This window comes from Colias croceus, chromosome 1 (genome assembly GCF_905220415.1).
Source record: "Colias croceus chromosome 1, ilColCroc2.1".
Lineage (NCBI taxonomy): Eukaryota > Metazoa > Arthropoda > Insecta > Lepidoptera > Pieridae > Colias > Colias croceus.
The window spans coordinates 707,989-729,246 of record NC_059537.1 but is presented as its reverse complement, the minus strand read 5'-3'; the positions used below and the strand labels follow the sequence as shown (position 1 = coordinate 729,246).

General features: G+C 43.7%; 1 protein-coding gene across 1 annotated transcript; it reads right to left on the bottom strand.

Annotated features, from left to right (window-relative positions):
- Positions 1 to 1,275: 1,275 nt before the first annotated feature.
- LOC123692740 (tripeptidyl-peptidase 2) lies at positions 1,276 to 20,910 on the bottom strand. Its single transcript, XM_045637533.1, has 24 exons — positions 20,734 to 20,910; positions 20,523 to 20,654; positions 19,958 to 20,144; positions 19,693 to 19,843; positions 19,161 to 19,324; positions 18,571 to 18,814; positions 17,979 to 18,109; positions 17,608 to 17,770; positions 17,288 to 17,358; positions 16,991 to 17,130; positions 16,473 to 16,650; positions 15,833 to 15,998; positions 14,974 to 15,128; positions 14,498 to 14,676; positions 12,530 to 12,744; positions 12,200 to 12,311; positions 11,916 to 12,038; positions 10,950 to 11,105; positions 10,396 to 10,484; positions 10,064 to 10,293; positions 6,930 to 7,041; positions 6,531 to 6,686; positions 5,342 to 5,510; positions 1,276 to 3,929 (listed from the first exon to the last, which is right to left on the bottom strand). Exons 1-24 carry the CDS (start codon positions 20,896 to 20,898, stop codon positions 3,720 to 3,722), a joined length of 3,798 nt encoding a protein of 1,265 aa, XP_045493489.1. The 5' UTR covers positions 20,899 to 20,910; the 3' UTR covers positions 1,276 to 3,719.
- Between the last annotated feature and the right edge of the window lie 348 nt (positions 20,911 to 21,258).

Genomic DNA, 21,258 nt, shown 5'->3' with positions numbered 1-21,258 from the left:
TTTGAGACGATGTAATAAAAGTTTCACTTTAAAAAAACAATATAATTTACTTATCCATATATCAAATCAATTTAACAAACTATTATTTCATCTTTCTTGTCATCAAATTCTACAATCGCATGTGTATATAATTTACAAATAGATTTGATCCGATGATCGATCGAACTAAGGTTCTAAGTCAAAAACAAATAAAAAGTATCTGCATAATTGGGAATTTTGCTGTAAACATTGATTGATCATTTCCAATACATATAATAAATTTATTTACTACCAAAAGAGATACTTTGCAAAAACGCACACACCCCATATTATATTAGTACGTATTCAATCGTCATTACGTAAAGTATTTACGAAATTCAACCTTATTGTAAAGCATTAAGGTAACAATAATTTATTATTAATAAAGTTTCTGGCCCATTTTTGTGTTCATATCATATAGAAAGAAAAAAAGACTTTATCTCTTGTAGTAAATGGACCCCATTTAGGGACAAAAAAACTATAGAGGTGTCAAGATACACTCGGATGGAACGAAGTTACTAAAAAAATGGTTGTCTATAAAGTCGGTTTACTGACGATAGTTGAACGTGGCAACGTCTTAAGGCCGATTGTGTTTCTTTGTCGCTCGTTCCACGCTCTCGCTTGCACTTCAAGCCTTACATGGAACGCCTCAGAGCGAGGTAACGCCGCATGAGTCATGTTTTTGCGTGCGTGCAGCCGGCTCTATCGAATTATAAGACGTTGTCACGTCAAAAACTGTCTCCCTTTTTATGAGAGAGAGACAGACAGATAAACACGTACACGACGCAAGGCAACTATAGCAAAAAGTGTCGTTACAACTTTTGGTGTTAAATCCGTCTAGCCCCCTTTCGCAACATCGTTCCAATACCTAACCTATTATGTACTGTATCATTGAGTCACCTTTTTGTACTATAACGTAATTCATTTAATCGTTATTTTAAGCTAATGAGGTCATTTCATTCAAATTGTAATTATAACGAAAAGGTAATGTAAAAAAGCGATTGGTGTGCCGTTGGTTTATTTTCATATATAATTCATTTTTAATGGGTAATAATATTTATTAAAAATTTCAGGTACATATTTGCATGTTACACAAATTGGTTCGTGTTTACTTCTTTCTAATCTCCACATATTTTTGCAAAAGTTGTTAGTTTTTGGAATTGAAGGATAGATTTGAATATATTACCTAATAAATAGAGATTTTTCGATAACTACTTAAAAAGCTTAAAGACAGAAAAGCATTTTTTTTTTTTTGGATTACGATTTTAATTCCCAATTTATATTTTCTAAACGATTTTATATAATATAAAAATATCACAACGGTACACCACTTTGAGCACGCCATGAGCACCCTGATGTCAATATATAAAACACAATAATTATTTTTTTCATACACATTGTATTACGGAACAAGTATTTTTTAACCGACTTCAAAAAAGGAGGAGGTTATTTACGGAAGACGGTTAATGAAAACCTTTTATAACCAATATTTTTAGATACTGCATTCGATTATAATATTTGAGTCGCTAAAAATCACATATTCGTGGATTTAATAGATGGAAAAACCATTTTTTTTTATATAGAAAAATATACTTGTCCCGTTACAAACGAAGCATTAACTTCACAAAGCGAAACACCATGATTTTGTACAAATGTATATTTGTCTATCGGCCGATTGCTCAAACGGAACTCAACTTTGAGTAACAACTCAACTTGAGTATCGTTTGAGAAATCGGTGTGTCTTAAAATAACAGGAAAGGGTTTATTGAAGAATTGAATCTTGAATTAAAATAAAGATTATTTTTAAGTAAGGGATTTTTCTTAAGAGAGAATATTAAGTATGTTCAATCGTATCATCAGATTATTTAATTTATTTTTAACTACACATAATGTAACAAAACTTTGTCAACATGAACAAACTTAATTAAAACTTCATTTAGTAAAATCTATACATCCGATCTTTTATCAAACCGAAAAAAAATTAGATACACAATACATTCAATTCTTCAATAAAACCTCAACATTTCAATATAACTACTTAAAATTATTCTCTATACGAATTTATTTCATTTGTTAAGTAACAATCTGTGATATCGAGTTTTGATAGCGAAAAATAAAAGTATGAGTACGTATAAATTACAATTAAACAATAAAAAAAATGTTTGTTTTATTACAAAAAAAAGCTTGTCAACTACACAACAAACAAATAAATAAATTAAAAACAGTTTTCTGTTCAAACAAAAAAAAATATAATCTACTTGAAAAGCCTCCTTTTATGAAGTCAGTTGAAATTGTATTTTTTATTGAAGTGAAACTTCTTTATCGGGGTTGGACAAAAATTTAGTGTAACATTTTTGCGTTACGCTGTATGCGTGACATTTTTCCGTTACGCCGTAGGCGTGACATTTTTGCGTTACGCGCCAACTTTTTTTTATCCCTAAGTTTCACTTCTTACGTGTGTACTCTAGTACACGCATACATTTTTTTACTGGTATTTTACTAAAACTTGAAAAAAAAAAAATTTCAACGCAATCAAAACTCGATATCCGCAGTTCTAAACCACTATCAAATAGAAACTGACTTCCGACATTAATGGCGTTTTTTTGTGTATAATCTGCACAAAGTTACGTACTTATATTTATTATTACACAGAAACACAGTTCGACAATAATTTAGTAACACATTGAAATAAAATAAAAAAAAATGATATACATAAAATATTAAATGAATCACAGAACATTTTAATAATTCCGAAAATTATTAATAATTGTAAATGAAAAGAAACTAATTTCAAACTGTGCTTCCATACGTCTGTATAATAACTTGTATCATTAAAGGATGCATTTAAGATATTTTAAATTTTTATTGATATTTGCACATTTATGTAAATGAAGATTCAATATTTTTTGACTTCCGCTTCTTTTGCGGTTTGAAAAACACACACATAGAAAAACAAATGTACGTGATTAAACCAAAAGTTCGTCACTTTTATCATTTATTCAAATAATAACAACACTCAAAATTATAAATTGGATATTAACCCAATTGAGCCCCGGGCGGCCCGATCGGTCCACGACACAATAGATTTTCTATTGTTTCTGTGATTCCTGGGCCTGAGTTATTAATTATCTATACTGCATCCTTTAATAACGCGAGTTAAATGTTACACCGTCAAACTGCGTGACACACTCCATACTCACGTACGCACACGTGCACGCAATGTGCGTACTAATTTGTGACATTTTAATACGTTATTTTAAATTTATCGCGTGATAATATACACATGGTATATCACGTAGATATTAACACGAATACACGTGTATGTAAATTAGTATCAAGCAGCTTGACTGTATGTCACGTGACATTATATCACGCAGCTTCACATACACCACACGTGCACGTGTGTCACGCAGCTTGACATCACTAGTATACGTGTGTCACTTGTACGTGTGTCACGCACACACCGCTCCGTAGATTGTGTCTGTGTGTGTGTGCACACGTGAACGTACTCCCACATCTATAACGCTATATACGCATACACACGCGTGTCACGCGTACACCCTGCGCACGAGTGTGTGTTCACACGTGAGCGTGTCCCCACACATGTACGCATACATGCACGCGTGTCACGTACACACCACCCCACATATGTGCGCGTGTCACGCACACACCGCCCCATACATTGCGTATGTAACCGCGTCTCAAAACGGGCGATACGCGCTGGGATATTTAATCGGCATCGCTTTAGCTGTAGCTTCAGCCAGGTGCTCGTAGCCGAGCTGTTTGTACGCGGCCACGAGCCGCTCGTCCACGTCACGCGATGGCCGCTCCTCTTGGATCTTGTGCAGGAGCTTGATGGCCCGTCCCCATTGCTTCAGTGTGAAACAGTGCCACACGCCGTAGTGGATCACCTGTTGAGAATATTCATTATTTTATTACTTTTGTTTGGTGTAAGGCGATGATTTTGGTATCTATGAATCTTGTCAAAGAAGGATCTTTTTTTAATAATAACGAAGTGTGTGTAATTGATGATTATGTTGTGTGTGTGTCACAATAAATATTTTTGAAGTTATACTTCTTTTGGCGCGATGGAGAAAAATGATGAGAGTGAATTTTTACGATGCGCGCGCACACCGACACCTAAATTTAACAGCATGAAGTTAGTTCTAGGTGGTATGAAAATTGATAACTATGTTCAAGTTGTATATTCTAGTATTTTTTTCCATACGCTAAAGAAGTATAACTTCTAACGCGTGTACATAAGTACACACACTCTTTTTTTTTCTTTCTTCCTTCGTTTTCGCGAATCACGCAGCGGGGCGCCCTCTAAAATGGACATTTTTATCTATTTAAGCTATTGCATAGCTTCTATCGCGGGCCTTGAGCGCGGGGACCGAATCGAGAAATTCCGCAACGAAAAAACCTCACGCTCCCACTCCGACGGGAACGGAGGTGTGGCTTGAAGGCATGCTATGCAATAGTTTTACCGCGGCAGTCCTCGAGTGCCACACGTCTTTTTGGAAGTGAAAACTTCTTTAGCGGCGTTGGGTATAAAATCTTAGGCTGGTTGCAGAGCTTGACCGACCATCAATGCGTTCGTCAGTCGCGCTTGTCATATGTATGGAAATTCATAAAACCTTTCATAGCTAGACCGACCATACGCACGCGCATTGTCATGCGCATTAGTGTCATAGTCATACAATTGTTGATGCGTATCGTCAGGAACGACGGTACGCACTGACGGTCGGTCAAGCTCTGTAACCAGCCTTAAACTCGCGTCAGGACAAGTGACCTGATCGAAAAAGCCTAAGACGGATGGATATCCATGGTCAACGTTAAGGCCTGATTCGGGTAGAATCCCCTTTTGATACCGAAAATTAACTCTAGTTATAACCGTTTTATTCTTAGATTCTTTATGTACATATCTAAAAAAATGTATATTATAGTTTCGAATATGATAAAGGGCATGGTTGTTTTAATTTGTTTATTTTACAATCAGGTTTTTTGGAAAAAAATCATGAACTGAGGTCGATTTTTGTACTTTAAACCAAAACGCTAAGTCAATATCATGTCAATTATTGTAGTGTTTTAAAGTGTGTTTATGAAATTGAAACACAGGGTATGGTTGTTTTAAATTTTGATTCAATATCCAAATATCTTTTTAAATAATTTTTATACGTACTTTTACTACGATAGATTCGCGCCGGTCCCCCGATTCCGCCTAGTAAATCGTCGCCAAGGTCGCTAGCCCCTATTAACGCCTTAATAATCAAGTTTTCACTTCTGCCGGCACACTTGCAACTTGAAATATTTGTGGGCTCACCTTGGTGTCGGGCAGGTCCGCGAAGTGCAGCAGGTCGGCGAGGTTGTGCGCGAGCGCGTCGGCCAGCTTGGCGCGCGCGGCCGGGCCCGCCAGCGCGTGCAGCCGGCACAGCGCCGCGCCGCGCCGGCACAGCGCCTCCACCGCCCAGCCGCGCTGCTTCTCCTGCTCCCTGCGCACACGCACACACACACACACACATTGTTTGTGTTCAATACCGTCTACGTTTAGTTCCTTATCGCAAACTAGATGGCGCCACGTAGGAATATCTCGAAGTTATAACCCGCTTGTGTTTACAGTACTCCAAAGGTAATAATGCGCATAGAAATCTTCGTCACTGTTCGGCAACTGTCATATTCTCGGAGCGTCCGAAGATGATAATATCTATATAGAGCGGTTAAATGCATTTTCTTCGTGCATAATTTTGTAAAATTTGTTTAGTCAAATGAAATACATTTTAGAAAATGGGACAATTAGCGGTGATTTGCATGCGCATTATTAATTTTGGAGTACTGTACAAGTGTGACACGAGTATACTGAATACATGCACACACTTACACGTAAAGTACAGTACCATTCAAACTTAATGGCGGCTCGGAACATCGTACGATCCGATGCCCAGAAAACAATTTTAGGTATTAGCGGGACGTTAAGCTACCTGTGCGCACCCGCACTCGCACCTGCACCTAACATCCGAACCGTCATTAAGTTTGAATCGAACTATAATACATGCGTAATTAACACATACACGTGCACGTGCACGCAACGTGTAACGGAATTCAATGTACATCACAAAATAGGACAATTAGTAAACCTCTCATAAATGACAATAAAGACATTGAAATCATTTCTGTTTTGTGTAAATGATTATTTTGCAAAAAAAAAAAAACAGTTACGAATGAATTGCACATCAAAAATACTAATAACAATATCAATCACAAATCTTTCTGACAAATAAAAACAAAAAACGTAATCATCATAAAACGTAATTCTCATGATCCTCGACTAAAGGTTGCCTGGAAGAAATCGCTGCTTTAGCGATAAGGCCACCTTTTTCTACGTGTTTGTTTGTATGTGTTTTTTCGTAGTTTCCTTGTTTTGGTGCAAATAAAGTATTTTCATTCATTCATTCATTCATTCATTCATTCAAAAAATCGAACCACACAAAATATCTAAATCAACATGCACTCACTGTTTAATCTTCGCAGCATCCGGCCTAGTATCTGTTTTCATCCCGAGATGTGCCAGCAACCGTTCCTGGTCCACACCCTTGAGCACTTTGTCAGCTATCGCGATCAGCTGCTCGCACCACGCCGTCGTTACATCCGGCTCTGAGAGTGTGGGTAATCTGAAAATAATATGATTATTTTTATAGTTAATCAGAAAAAAGATAATTTTTTAAGAGCCGTATTGACCATTATTTTTTAAATTTAGCGTAACTCCCGTGAAAACGAAATTCAACCACCAAATTCCAAATTTTTCACCAAACAAAAAAAAAAGTCACATAAAAACAGAGAGATATTAGTAAACAGAGAGTATTAATTTTGTCTTGTAAATAACAATGAGATCTAGAACAACAGAAGGTACTAACTTCTTGCTATCCGTGTGCGGGTCGATGGCCTGCAGGTAGGCGACATGCGCGCCGAGGTAGCCGGGGAACCGCTCTAGCACTTCTTCGTACACTTGTTCCAATTTATCGCCTTCTGCAATTTGTTCATTATCCTACTAATATTATAAATGCGAAAGTTTGTATGGATGTATGGATGTTTGTTACTCTTTCACGTAAAAACTACTGAACCGATTACAATGAAATTTAGCACACATATAGAGGGTAAATTGGATTAACACCTAGGATAGTTTATATCCGAATTCCCACGGGAACGGGAACTATGCGGGTTTTCCTTTGCAAACGCGGGCGAAGCCGCGGGCGGAAATCTAGTTATAATATAATGCGATGATATTTGGATAATTATTTTCACAATTTAAACTGTGAACTGTGAAGACCTATCGATTGCACTCACAATCATGCACAAAAATTATCCGTAGTAAAACTCCGTTTACGCGTCTAGAAAGCAGAGTTTGGTAATGAGTGATACAATAAATAAATCATTTATTTCACTTAAAACATTTTACAAATTAGAGCGACCCAGGCTCCAATAAATAGAATTTGACCGTTACTGCAACAAAATGAAGTGTTAATATTAATGAATGGTATCGTCTGTTGGACATACTTTGCCGACCCTTTATTTATTTAAATACGCAATCTTTACCTCTCGCAAGCTGTTTAGTTTAGCTGTTTTGTCAGTACGTAAGTGTCTATAAACAACTTCTGAGATCACTGCTTAGTGATAAGACCGCCAATTGTACTACAACTTTCTAGTACCATATTTTCTTTTCAATGTTTCCTATTATTTAATGATTGTATTACAATAATGTTTAATAAATAAAAATAAAAACTTCACCACTAACATGCGCGTTCCCAATCACGCGGACACTCACCCAGCTTGGGCATCCAGGTGGCGGCGAGGTCCTTGAGCGCGTCCCGGTAGTCCTCGTGCGCGCGCTTGTCCCGCTCGGCGCGCTCCTTGTCGCTAGCGACACTCACCCAGCTTGGGCATCCAGGTGGCGGCGAGGTCCTTGAGCGCGTCCCGGTAGTCCTCGTGCGCGCGCTTGTCCCGCTCGGCGCGCTCCTTGTTGCTAGCGACACTCACCCAGCTTGGGCATCCAGGTGGCGGCGAGGTCCTTGAGCGCGTCCCGGTAGTCCTCGTGCGCGCGCTTGTCCCGCTCGGCGCGCTCCTTGTTGCTAGCGACACTCACCCAGCTTGGGCATCCAGGTGGCGGCGAGGTCCTTGAGCGCGTCCCGGTAGTCCTCGTGCGCGCGCTTGTCCCGCTCGGCGCGCTCCTTGTTGCTAGCGACACTCACCCAGCTTGGGCATCCAGGTGGCGGCGAGGTCCTTGAGCGCGTCCCGGTAGTCCTCGTGCGCGCGCTTGTCCCGCTCGGCGCGCTCCTTGTTGCTAGCGACACTCACCCAGCTTGGGCATCCAGGTGGCGGCGAGGTCCTTGAGCGCGTCCCGGTAGTCCTCGTGCGCGCGCTTGTCCCGCTCGGCGCGCTCCTTGTTGCTAGCGACACTCACCCAGCTTGGGCATCCAGGTGGCGGCGAGGTCCTTGAGCGCGTCCCGGTAGTCCTCGTGCGCGCGCTTGTCCCGCTCGGCGCGCTCCTTGTTGCTAGCGACACTCACCCAGCTTGGGCATCCAGGTGGCGGCGAGGTCCTTGAGCGCGTCCCGGTAGTCCTCGTGCGCGCGCTTGTCCCGCTCGGCGCGCTCCTTGTTGCTAGCGACACTCACCCAGCTTGGGCATCCAGGTGGCGGCGAGGTCCTTGAGCGCGTCCCGGTAGTCCTCGTGCGCGCGCTTGTCCCGCTCGGCGCGCTCCTTGTTGCTAGCGACACTCACCCAGCTTGGGCATCCAGGTGGCGGCGAGGTCCTTGAGCGCGTCCCGGTAGTCCTCGTGCGCGCGCTTGTCCCGCTCGGCGCGCTCCTTGTTGCTAGCGACACTCACCCAGCTTGGGCATCCAGGTGGCGGCGAGGTCCTTGAGCGCGTCCCGGTAGTCCTCGTGCGCGCGCTTGTCCCGCTCGGCGCGCTCCTTGTTGCTAGCGACACTCACCCAGCTTGGGCATCCAGGTGGCGGCGAGGTCCTTGAGCGCGTCCCGGTAGTCCTCGTGCGCGCGCTTGTCCCGCTCGGCGCGCTCCTTGTTGCTAGCGACACTCACCCAGCTTGGGCATCCAGGTGGCGGCGAGGTCCTTGAGCGCGTCCCGGTAGTCCTCGTGCGCGCGCTTGTCCCGCTCGGCGCGCTCCTTGTTGCTAGCGACACTCACCCAGCTTGGGCATCCAGGTGGCGGCGAGGTCCTTGAGCGCGTCCCGGTAGTCCTCGTGCGCGCGCTTGTCCCGCTCGGCGCGCTCCTTGTTGCTAGCGACACTCACCCAGCTTGGGCATCCAGGTGGCGGCGAGGTCCTTGAGCGCGTCCCGGTAGTCCTCGTGCGCGCGCTTGTCCCGCTCGGCGCGCTCCTTGTTGCTAGCGACACTCACCCAGCTTGGGCATCCAGGTGGCGGCGAGGTCCTTGAGCGCGTCCCGGTAGTCCTCGTGCGCGCGCTTGTCCCGCTCGGCGCGCTCCTTGTTGCTAGCGACACTCACCCAGCTTGGGCATCCAGGTGGCGGCGAGGTCCTTGAGCGCGTCCCGGTAGTCCTCGTGCGCGCGCTTGTCCCGCTCGGCGCGCTCCTTGTTGCTAGCGACACTCACCCAGCTTGGGCATCCAGGTGGCGGCGAGGTCCTTGAGCGCGTCCCGGTAGTCCTCGTGCGCGCGCTTGTCCCGCTCGGCGCGCTCCTTGTTGCTAGCGACACTCACCCAGCTTGGGCATCCAGGTGGCGGCGAGGTCCTTGAGCGCGTCCCGGTAGTCCTCGTGCGCGCGCTTGTCCCGCTCGGCGCGCTCCTTGTTGCTAGCGACACTCACCCAGCTTGGGCATCCAGGTGGCGGCGAGGTCCTTGAGCGCGTCCCGGTAGTCCTCGTGCGCGCGCTTGTCCCGCTCGGCGCGCTCCTTGTTGCTAGCGACACTCACCCAGCTTGGGCATCCAGGTGGCGGCGAGGTCCTTGAGCGCGTCCCGGTAGTCCTCGTGCGCGCGCTTGTCCCGCTCGGCGCGCTCCTTGTTGCTAGCGACACTCACCCAGCTTGGGCATCCAGGTGGCGGCGAGGTCCTTGAGCGCGTCCCGGTAGTCCTCGTGCGCGCGCTTGTCCCGCTCGGCGCGCTCCCTGTCGCGCGCGTCCCGTCTGCGCGGCGCCTCGCACAGCGCGTACTGCAGCGCGTGCGCGTCCGCGCGCCGAGCGCCCTCGTCCTTCGCGAACGTCACCGTGCCCGTGAGCGTCTGCCCCGCCGTGACGCTCGACCGGCTCAACCTGTGGACACACCAGAGTTGAGCAAAACCATGGCGACGTGAGCAAAGAAAGTTCCTGCAAAATATTTAAATGACAAAAAACAAATGAATGAAAATAACTCACTTATCTGCAGGGATAGGCGTGAAGTAGATGGGGAGCAAATTTCCAGCCGGTAACGTGGCCGTTGTAAACTTTTTGCCGCCAGTTAACGCCTGCAACAAACTTCCCAAATGAGACATTTTTCAATATTTTTTTAATTTGACGACGCGGTTGGCGCAGTGGTAAAGTAACTGCCTACTGAGCCGACGGTTCCGGGTTCGATCCCCGGTCAGGGCAAATATTTGTGTGATGAACTCAATTATTTGTTCTTGGGTCTGGGTGTTATTATCTATATAATATGTATTTATTAAATATTATATTTATCGTCGCCTAGTTCCCACAACACAAGCCTTAATTGAGCTTAATGTGGGACTAGGTCGATTTGTGTAATAATGTCCTATAATAATATATTTATATTTATTTATAATATATTTATAAATATATTTATAAAATATATATTTTATATTTATAATACGGTCGTATCTATTTTCTCTTAAATTTACATTTTTCAAGAAAAACATAAAGGTATCAATAAAATTTAAAGTTATGGCAGTATAGTATAGTGAGGGCACAGTCACCGCGTGCACGGAGCAGTACGCGTCGAGCGCGATGGGCTGCGCGAGGCGCTGCTGCACGACGAGCGGCGCGTCCTGCAGCCGCTCGAGCAGCGCCTTGCTGTCGTGCCGCACGCTCAGCCGCACCGTGTACTCGCCCTTCTCCAGCTTCACGGAATACTGCAAATTAAACGGACAAATAAACATGACAAATAAAAAAAACCATTTAAATCTATACATATTATAACAAATCTGTAGAAGGGTCAATTCTGTACATTGAAAATATTGAAAAAATAAATAGCAGGGGGTGTTACTGGATCGATACCAAACCCAAATATGTGATTCAAAAATTTTTTGTCTGTCTGTCTGTATGTGAAGGCATCACGTGAAAACAAACGCTTCGATTTCAATGAAACTTGGTATAATTATACCTTATTATCCTGGGCGTAAAATAGAATACTTTATATCCTGGAAAAATACGTAAAAAAAAAATTATCTTAACTTTTCAGTTTTATCCATAGACGTTGTTCTGTAGAACCGCGAACACACGTTGCGTATTATTATAACCCTAGCCGTATTTGGGTTCAATAGATATTATATAATATTTATAAGATGTCATTGTCAGAGTTACTCAAAATGGAGAAATAAACCATCCACGCGAAGACCGACATCCGCGCGGACGGAGTTGCGGGCGGAAGCTAGTTTTCAATAAGCTTTTGACAAAGTACATCACATCATCTCATAAAGGAAATCGAATCGTTACGGTATTAGACGTGTAGCGCTGCCGTGATTTAAAAGTTATCTCCTTGATTGAAAATAACGGTAATTAAACCGGTATCAATTAGAATGTGGAAGACCATTTAGAGGTGTTCTCCAAAGTAGCACACACGGACCTCTACTGTTCCTTATTTCTATAAATGATAATCTTAAATGCGCTGAATCGATCCTATTCTTATTAGTTTGATCACATAATATATTTAATAAACTCACCTTTGAAGGATACGCGTCGCCCACGGCCATGAGCTGCTTGCACGAATTGTACAACATCCACATTTGGGACTCGAACTCCGATTCGTACAGCATGTCGCATAGCAACGAGAAAATTGGGGAAACCTGAAATTTTTAGGAAAATTTGTATTTTGAACAAGTGGATTCATACACTACAATTAATATAAGAAAATTGTGTCTGATATTGTTATTCAAATCCTCGAAGGACCAATTCCGATAGAATTAATTTAAATTTTAAAAGTATGAACTAAGAAAATTATAATTACCTCAGTGGGCTTAGCTATGTGAAAAGTGTAGGTGTTTATCATCTGGTAGATCTGCCGCGACGGCGGGATAATGTCTCGACTCGTTAGCGGACATATTTTTGATTCTGTCGGCCTGAAAATAATTATTATCAACTTGATTAATTATTATACATTTAAGTTAATCTGAGCTTAAATTTTGAAATTTTATAATTTCATTTATATCCGACTAAAAAAATGGGTTTCTCAATTAAATTTATTTTGCATACTCGAATAACTTCGTTGTTTATGTGCCGATTTTGATGATTCTTTTTTTAAAACGTATTTCCACACATACACTAGCACCTAACTCACCGATACACCGGCTCGGAGTACTTCAACTGTGCACTGGGTTGCACATCATGCGCCCGTAACGCCGCGATCAGTACGGAGCCCAGCGAATGTGCATTCAGAGCCAGCTTCGGCCCAAAGTCTGGCTTGAGCCCGTGGAACTCCACCGTGTAGTCCACCGTCATGTCGCCGAGGTTCGCCCAGTATTTCGCAATCACCACCTCCAGCATCACGTCACCCTGGAAACAGTTTATGTTTACCATAATATGAAAATTTTTCATTGCTTTTTTTATCGACAAAGGAAAAAGAGCGTGACCAATTTCTCGCATTTTTTTATTGTTTATTTCACTATCTTGTGAAGTAACTGATAACGTTTTCAACACTTTAATTGAATTTATCGTACGTTATTAGTCATTAGGGCTGATTTTTCAATCCTTGGTTAAAACTTATTCATAGAAAAACGTATTACCATTCAAAAATGTATTCTAATTGTCCGTATTTGACAGTTTAAAGGTGACATTTTAAAATGATCGTGTAATACTTTATTTGACGGATAAATTTTAACCAAGGATTGAAAAATCGGCCCTTAATCGACAAATACACTGAACACAACATATCCATAGGTAGTTTATCATCTCTAACCACGTTGCCAGCTGCACACAGGGCACACCAGCGACGGGCACTCACCAGCAGCTGGAAGGGCAGCAGCGCGGGCGCGTCGTGCGCGAGCGTGAGCATCTTCTGCGTCTCGTGCGTGCGGCAGCTGCGGCGCGGCGCCAGCTGCATGCAGTGCACCAGCTGCACGCAGGGCACACCAGCGACGGGCACTCACCAGCAGCTGGAAGGGCAGCAGCGCGGGCGCGTCGTGCGCGAGCGTGAGCATCTTCTGCGTCTCGTGCGTGCGGCAGCTGCGGCGCGGCGCCAGCTGCATGCAGTGCACCAGCTGCACGCAGGGCACACCAGCGACGGGCACTCACCAGCAGCTGGAAGGGCAGCAGCGCGGGCGCGTCGTGCGCGAGCGTGAGCATCTTCTGCGTCTCGTGCGTGCGGCAGCTGCGGCGCGGCGCCAGCTGCATGCAGTGCACCAGCTGCACGCAGGGCACACCAGCGACGGGCACTCACCAGCAGCTGGAAGGGCAGCAGCGCGGGCGCGTCGTGCGCGAGCGTGAGCATCTTCTGCGTCTCGTGCGTGCGGCAGCTGCGGCGCGGCGCCAGCTGCATGCAGTGCACCAGCTGCACGCAGGGCACACCAGCGACGGGCACTCACCAGCAGCTGGAAGGGCAGCAGCGCGGGCGCGTCGTGCGCGAGCGTGAGCATCTTCTGCGTCTCGTGCGTGCGGCAGCTGCGGCGCGGCGCCAGCTGCATGCAGTGCACCAGCTGCACGCAGGGCACACCAGCGACGGGCACTCACCAGCAGCTGGAAGGGCAGCAGCGCGGGCGCGTCGTGCGCGAGCGTGAGCATCTTCTGCGTCTCGTGCGTGCGGCAGCTGCGGCGCGGCGCCAGCTGCATGCAGTGCACCAGCTGCACGCAGGGCACACCAGCGACGGGCACTCACCAGCAGCTGGAAGGGCAGCAGCGCGGGCGCGTCGTGCGCGAGCGTGAGCATCTTCTGCGTCTCGTGCGTGCGGCAGCTGCGGCGCGGCGCCAGCTGCATGCAGTGCACCAGCTGCACGCAGGGCACACCAGCGACGGGCACCCACCAGCAGCTGGAAGGGCAGCAGCGCGGGCGCGTCGTGCGCGAGCGTGAGCATCTTCTGCGTCTCGTGCGTGCGGCAGCTGCGGCGCGGCGCCAGCTGCATGCAGTGCACCAGCTGCACGCAGGGCACACCAGCGACGGGCACTCACCAGCAGCTGGAAGGGCAGCAGCGCGGGCGCGTCGTGCGCGAGCGTGAGCATCTTCTGCGTCTCGTGCGTGCGGCAGCTGCGGCGCGGCGCCAGCTGCATGCAGTGCACCAGCTGCACGCAGGGCACACCAGCGACGGGCACTCACCAGCAGCTGGAAGGGCAGCAGCGCGGGCGCGTCGTGCGCGAGCGTGAGCATCTTCTGCGTCTCGTGCGTGCGGCAGCTGCGGCGCGGCGCCAGCTGCATGCAGTGCACCAGGAACCGCCCGCTGCGCTCGCCGTCACAACGCGTCAGCTTCAGCACCGCCCACGTCGCGTTCAACGGCGCTATAGCATGAACAAAAATAATTAAAAATTTCAATCAAACAATATGAATTTATTAAAATCGAACAAGATATTTTGTCCTTCGAGTCGTACAGTCAAACACTTTAAAAAATGCGAAATAAATAAACTTACTTCAATATCTATACCAATTTGTTCTTACGTGCACAAAACCACAAACATGTACAAAAACACCAAAAATCTATTCAAATCATAACCTTAACATCTACAAAAAGTCTAAATCTAAATTTTCTTATCTATTTTCGCGTCTATCTTTCTAAAACAACGTTGTCTTTAACTTACGTATAACAAAGTGCCGCTTGATGGTGGACGGTTTGAACAGCACATTGGTCTCTGATATGACGTAGGGCTCCGGCAGCGGCGCCGGCTGCAGCACCGTCACAGGGATGCGGAACACCGGACCCTTCTCCACGCACGTGACGTCGTACGCGTTTATACTGAAGGATTAGTTGGTGGTTAATTATGTAAGTACATAATATATAAAAAATAGCGTGTGTATCAAGTACACGTGTCAGAAGTGAAACTTCTTTTGCAAGGTACAAAGATATCAAAATCGTCACCTAACTCAAAAAAAAAATACAAGAAAAATTTAGTGTGACAGGTAAAATTTTGGAAACACAAATTGAGAGACACATAAAAATTTTGTATTTTTCGGAAAACAATCTCAAGACATGTACCTATGCATAGTGCAAATAATATTTTTTATTACAACAAAAAAACTGAAAGCTGTTCTATCTAGCTAAAGAAAAATACGTAATTTCATTTATCGCTACATATTTAATTTTTTCTGTAGTTGAATTATTATTGAATTTAAAAGTTGTATAATATCGTTTTCTTTATTTCCATCATATTTATGAGCATATATACATATTTATTTTTAAAGTGAAACTTTTATTACATCGTCTCAAATTTTTTAGTCTGTGTAGCGCATGTCGCGTGACGCACGATACGTACGATAATTATCGTACAAATACGATAATTTTTAGTTAAATATCTATAGTGTGAAAAAAAGTTTCACTTTTACAGTGGTTTCATAAAACCACACAACTTTTTTTTGTGAAATCTAAAAAAAACTTTAAATTTACAATTTTTTTAAATTCCCCTGAAATTACTGAAAAAAAAAACATGAATTTCCAGTGACCTCGCGAAGTGCGCGCCGGGCGGCAGGCGCGCGGTGTGCAGGCGCAGGGCCAGCGCGCGCGCCGCGTTCGCCAGCTCGAGGTGCGCGGGCGCGCTCACCCACTCCGCCGCGCACGTCAGCGCCAGCCGCACGCCGAACTGGATCTGCTTGTGGATCACCGCCTCGTCTGCGGACCGTGCGCTATATACGTGTTTTTGTATCGCTCTGAGGTTACATCGGAAATATTTATAAAACTAAGATTGACATACAATTTACTAACTCACGAATTTAGGGATTACACTGCAAATGGTTCTCAGTAAATAGTTTTAAAAACTATTTGTGTAATTCCGTATAATTTTAAGATTAATAATTATTCTGGAACGGGTGACTTAATTGCAATATAATAAACTAGCTGCGCTCCGCGGTTTCGCGGGATATAATATGCCTTCCTTGGTAAATGGGCCTTGCCGCCCTCCGCGCCGCACGACACGTGGCGGTGTATAGAGCACACTCACTGCGCGGGTCGGTGTGGTCGTGCAGGAAGGTGGGCTCGACGGTGACGGCGACGTCGCGCGGCGGCTCCGCGGCGCGCGGCCGCAGCAGCACGCCCTTGCCGCCCTCCGCGCCGCACGACACGTGGCGGTGTATAGAGCACACTCACTGCGCGGGTCGGTGTGGTCGTGCAGGAAGGTGGGCTCGACGGTGACGGCGACGTCGCGCGGCGGCTCCGCGGCGCGCGGCCGCAGCAGCACGCCCTTGCCGCCCTCCGCGCCGCACGACACGTTGAACGACACGTCGCGCTCTGCGGCTGCGTGATGTGTCGACAGTATGTCGAACGCCTGCGACAGAACAATATTGCATGTAGCATCGCGGCATCATATTACAAACAAATAAAAAAGTGGTCAAGTGCGAGTCAGACTCGCACCACTAAGGGTTCCGTACAAATACATCCGTAGAAGGTACAAGAATTGCAAAAAATGGTCATGTGAAACTTTTTGTTAATTTTATTCCGTCCTTGCACTTTTACAAAAACTCACTTATCTTGGCACCTTAATTAAAATTTAATATTATAAAAAAACACATTTATTTTCTGACGTGTTGTGGATGCATTGACGAGTCAAATCATAGCCTGTATTTATTTATTTATATCATGAAATCAACATTATTTAAAATACTTACCTTTTCCACATTAAGTAAGCCACATCCCTGCGCCCACGGCTCCACATGATCCAGATACGTAGCAGAATTTTCAAGTGCCCTCTTCATTGAATATGGCGAATACGGTAGATTCTTTGCTTTTAAACCCGATATAAGTACCGCTGAAATGTTAGATAAAGTCAGTAAAAATTATGAAAATTCATTTGAATAATTTGCATCGTTGTCATCATCAATTCATCAACAAACCAAAATTACTGTAATTTAGCTTATGGATAGAAAAATGAATAGTTTAAGTTTTAAGTTTGTATTTAAACTTACCAACTGCTCCAGCTACATGTGGTGCCGCCATGGAAGTGCCGTTCATTAATTGCGAATTCCGCAATGTGAACCTGCAAAATAATACACAGCCTGATTAATGAAGCAAAAAGAGGAAAAACTGTGGCATTTTTAGTCAAGTTCATGTCAGACAAAATTCTGTTGTTAATTTATATAAAAAGTACACGCACACTCGCGCGTACACGCACACAAGGGCACACACTAACACGCAGCAGCCACGCGCACGGACACATACACACACACACACACATACACGCGAGCTCCAGCCAAACGCCCCGCACACATACACACACCGCACGCACCTCGCCACAGACGCCACGGCGCCGCCAGGCGCGCACACGGCCAGCCCGAGCGCGCCGTCCGCGCACGGCCCGCGCGAGCTCCAGCTGAACGCGCCGGATGGGGCCCGCGCGCGCATCGAGTACGCCGCGCTCTGCATCTCCGCCGACACGTACGCGCCCACGCCTGCAAAACACAACAAAAATCAAAATAATCTGCGTGATTAAGTAATTTATATGTGAGAAAGTTAGTGAGTGTGTGAGTTTGAATTAATATGTCTGTTAGTTAAGTGAATAAGTGTGAGTTAGTCCGTAAGTGAGTGAGTTTATAAGTGAAATAGTAAGCGACTGAGTTGGCTAATAACTTAGTTATTTAGTGAGTGAGTGCAACTCACCGATGAGCACGGGGTGCGCGATGTCCGGCGGCGCGCCGACGGTGGCGAGCGCAGGCCCGTGGTTGCCGCCCGACACCACCCACGACACGCCGTAACGACGCACCACCGTGCTTATTATGTCACCAATACGACTGCAATGGAGAACACAGAGTTGAAAAAGTTTCAAATAATTAACTAACAAGATAAAGAAGATTTTTTCATTGAAAGTTATGTTCAAGCGTGTGACTATTAATAATTATGAATGCAACAATAATTACTGTTCCACAAGTTTAAACCCTCGAACAAAGGAAGTGTATTGACGGAACAACTATTGTGTATTAAGTATTTTCTGATATATTAGTTAAATTGCCTATATTTTATACACAACTAGCTTTCCGCCTGTGGCTTCACCCGTGTTTTCAATGAAAAACCCGCATAGTTCCCGTTCCCGTGGGATTTCCTGGATAAAACGTAGCCCGTAGAAGATGCAGCTTTCTAATGGTGAACGAATTTTTGAAATCGGTCCAGTAGTTTATGCGTGAAAACCATACATACATATATACATAATTACAATATTAGTATAGATAATAATAATAAATCAAATTTAACTTACCCAGCATTCGACCAATGCGCGTGTTCACCGTAGCTCATATTTATAACATCTATTTTCATACTATTTGACAGTTCCATCACCTTGATGCAGGCTCGAACCAGTGCTGTACCGGTTTCCATAGACCCTAGTCTACTATCACCGATGGTTAATGATACTATTTGTGCTCCAGGCGCTACTCCATTCCGGTCTGGCTCCTCTGGGAAGTAGCCGGCCGCGATAGCAGCTACGTGCGTGCCGTGGGTCGCTGGAAATTTATGTAAAGTTGGTTAATTGCAACTGAATATGGTGTTTATTCTTATTGTTTATGTATTTTCAAATATAAAAAGTTCACACTAACTTGAGTAGAGAATTTTTTTTATTGTGGTGTCAATAAATATGGCACAAAGGTAGAAATATTCGTCTTTTTGTCCCTCACACACTGATACATTACAAAATTGGTATGAAAGATAGCTTCTACCTAATTTTGTATTTGTAATAAAGCATGTTTAATTGTTTATTCTCATATTTCAAACTAAATCATTCCAACACATATATTTACTTAATTATAAAATGTTTGGTTATGTAAGACTTAGCTTAGACACACTACTTACAGCACATCCCCACAACTTCAAGGGTGTTGCCCTCGTCATGTACATTAATGGTAACAGTCATCTCATCCAAGGCAGTTAGGTGCGTGTGTTCGTGCGTCACACTGTACTCGCCCAGCAGAGGCCCTGTTGACAGGTCCCCTGTCTCTGACGTGTCTATACATGCTCTGTAAGTTTAATCAGATTATGATCTGATATAATGATAGTTCTCTTTTGTTATAACTATAAATAGTATTATAAACAGGATACATTTGATAAGAATTTTTTAAAGGACAGATGTGATTTTTTTCATTAATTAAAAAACTTCCTCGATTTTTGTTATTTTTTACTACACATACAACTCATTTATTAATTACAATTTAAGATATTATACAAATTCACACTCACATAATAATTTAATGCTTGATTTTCTATAAAACATTTTAATAACTATGGTGACTAAGGGGAAAAGGCAGCACAGACAACTTTTTATTTTCCTGCATAATTTCAAATAAGTTTCTAGCAATAAAATTTAATAACTAAGTCATACACATACCTCCAAACAGTTCCATCATGGAACAGCACGCAATCATAAGTGGGACCCAAATCATTGTACTTCTTTTCAGCATTCTGTAACACCTCCACTCTGGCTTCCAATTCCTCTTTCATTACTTTATCTTCTGGACTGAGAGTTGAATTTTTTGAAACTGTAAAGTGTTAACATTTATGGAATAATTAAACTCAATCAATTATTCTTAATTTGAGGTATATCTATATAATATTACATAAAGAACATAATATAATATATAACAATATCGTACCAACTTCATTTTCAAAGTCCTGCAACTGTTTATTGGCTTCAGCGAATGCCTTTTTGTGACCCACATCCCAAAAGTGTTCTTTTCTGTGCTCTTGTATCCTCTCTTTCACCCTCGTGGGGTATAGACTGAATGGATAAAGGACACCCACGCGCCATTCCCCTGTGGGGTTCTTCCATGATTCCTCAATCTATATAAAATTAATAAAAAATATAACATATTTTGTTTTATTAACATTGTATTGAGAATTTTAGAACCATCTCTAAATAACTACCCTTTCAACAGTTTTATAATACAATTTGGAAACATAATTTATAAACACATTACCTATTATAAATGTTAGCTGGTTTAAATTCATTTTCCCGATTTGTAAATTCAAAATACTTACGCGCATAAAAAATTTTTGTACATGAACATAGCAACAAAGTAAAAATATGACAATGAACAGCTGTGAATGACACATGGAGATGTCATTGACCCAGCTGTAAAAATCATACTAATTGCTATTCAGCAAAATCAGCACTTGAAACTTTATTTTTAACAAACTGCTCAATAATTCACTTCTTACCTTTAACTTGCGACCCGTAATACCGGTGATACATCCATCTACAACTTTTTTTATTACTGTGCTTGTATCTACATCGCCGCAACCGCTGCAATCGAATCTTTCTATCACCTTGGTTTTTCCTGTACTTGTGATCTGCAAAATTTAAGTCATAAAAATGTAAAATTTTAAACTTTAATCTCAAACAAAATCATGACAAATCATAATTCTTTACCGTGAGCCCAGACGCCGCCGGGTCAACGCCCGAATCAAATATTGCAATAATAGATTCCCTTCCATCATAATTTGGATACTTGTTCAAAAAAGAAACAACTCCTGTTTCTTTTTTCGGCAATAATCCCCAGACAGGGAAATCACAATCGATCGGTACGTCTGCCATGTTTGATGACCGGATACCTAGTACACAGATAAGGGTAAGGTGTGAACTATGATCAGATGAAATTATGGTGTTATCACAGAGTATAAAGTTGGGAATTGCTAGTAATCAAAATTCTATCATTCTTATTTTACTAGAACACAAATTAATCTGGTGAGAAATAAAGTAGGTACAAGAAGCAAGAAGAGTAATTTAATTTCAATGTCATATTCCCATGACCATTCCCAATATAGGTATTCATTCTTTGACGTTGTTGTTAAAGTACCAGTATAGCATTCATACTGTAAAAGATTAAAGAAACACAGGACAAAATAAACTTAATCCGATTAGTTTGTAAAAATGTGGTTTGAAATACTTGTGCCT

Bases quoted from the DNA above. Each gene is read 5' to 3' on its own strand.
- LOC123692740 (XM_045637533.1), bottom strand. From the start codon at position 20,898: ATGGCAGACGTACCGATCGATTGTGATTTCCCTGTCTGGGGATTATTG. The intron at 18,815-19,160 runs GTAAGTAGTGTG...ATAAATTTCCAG, and splicing joins TGAAGTTGTGGGGATGTGCT to CGACCCACGGCACGCACGTA. The intron at 3,930-5,341 runs GTGAGCCCACAA...TATTCTCAACAG, and splicing joins CGGACCTGCCCGACACCAAG to GTGATCCACTACGGCGTGTG.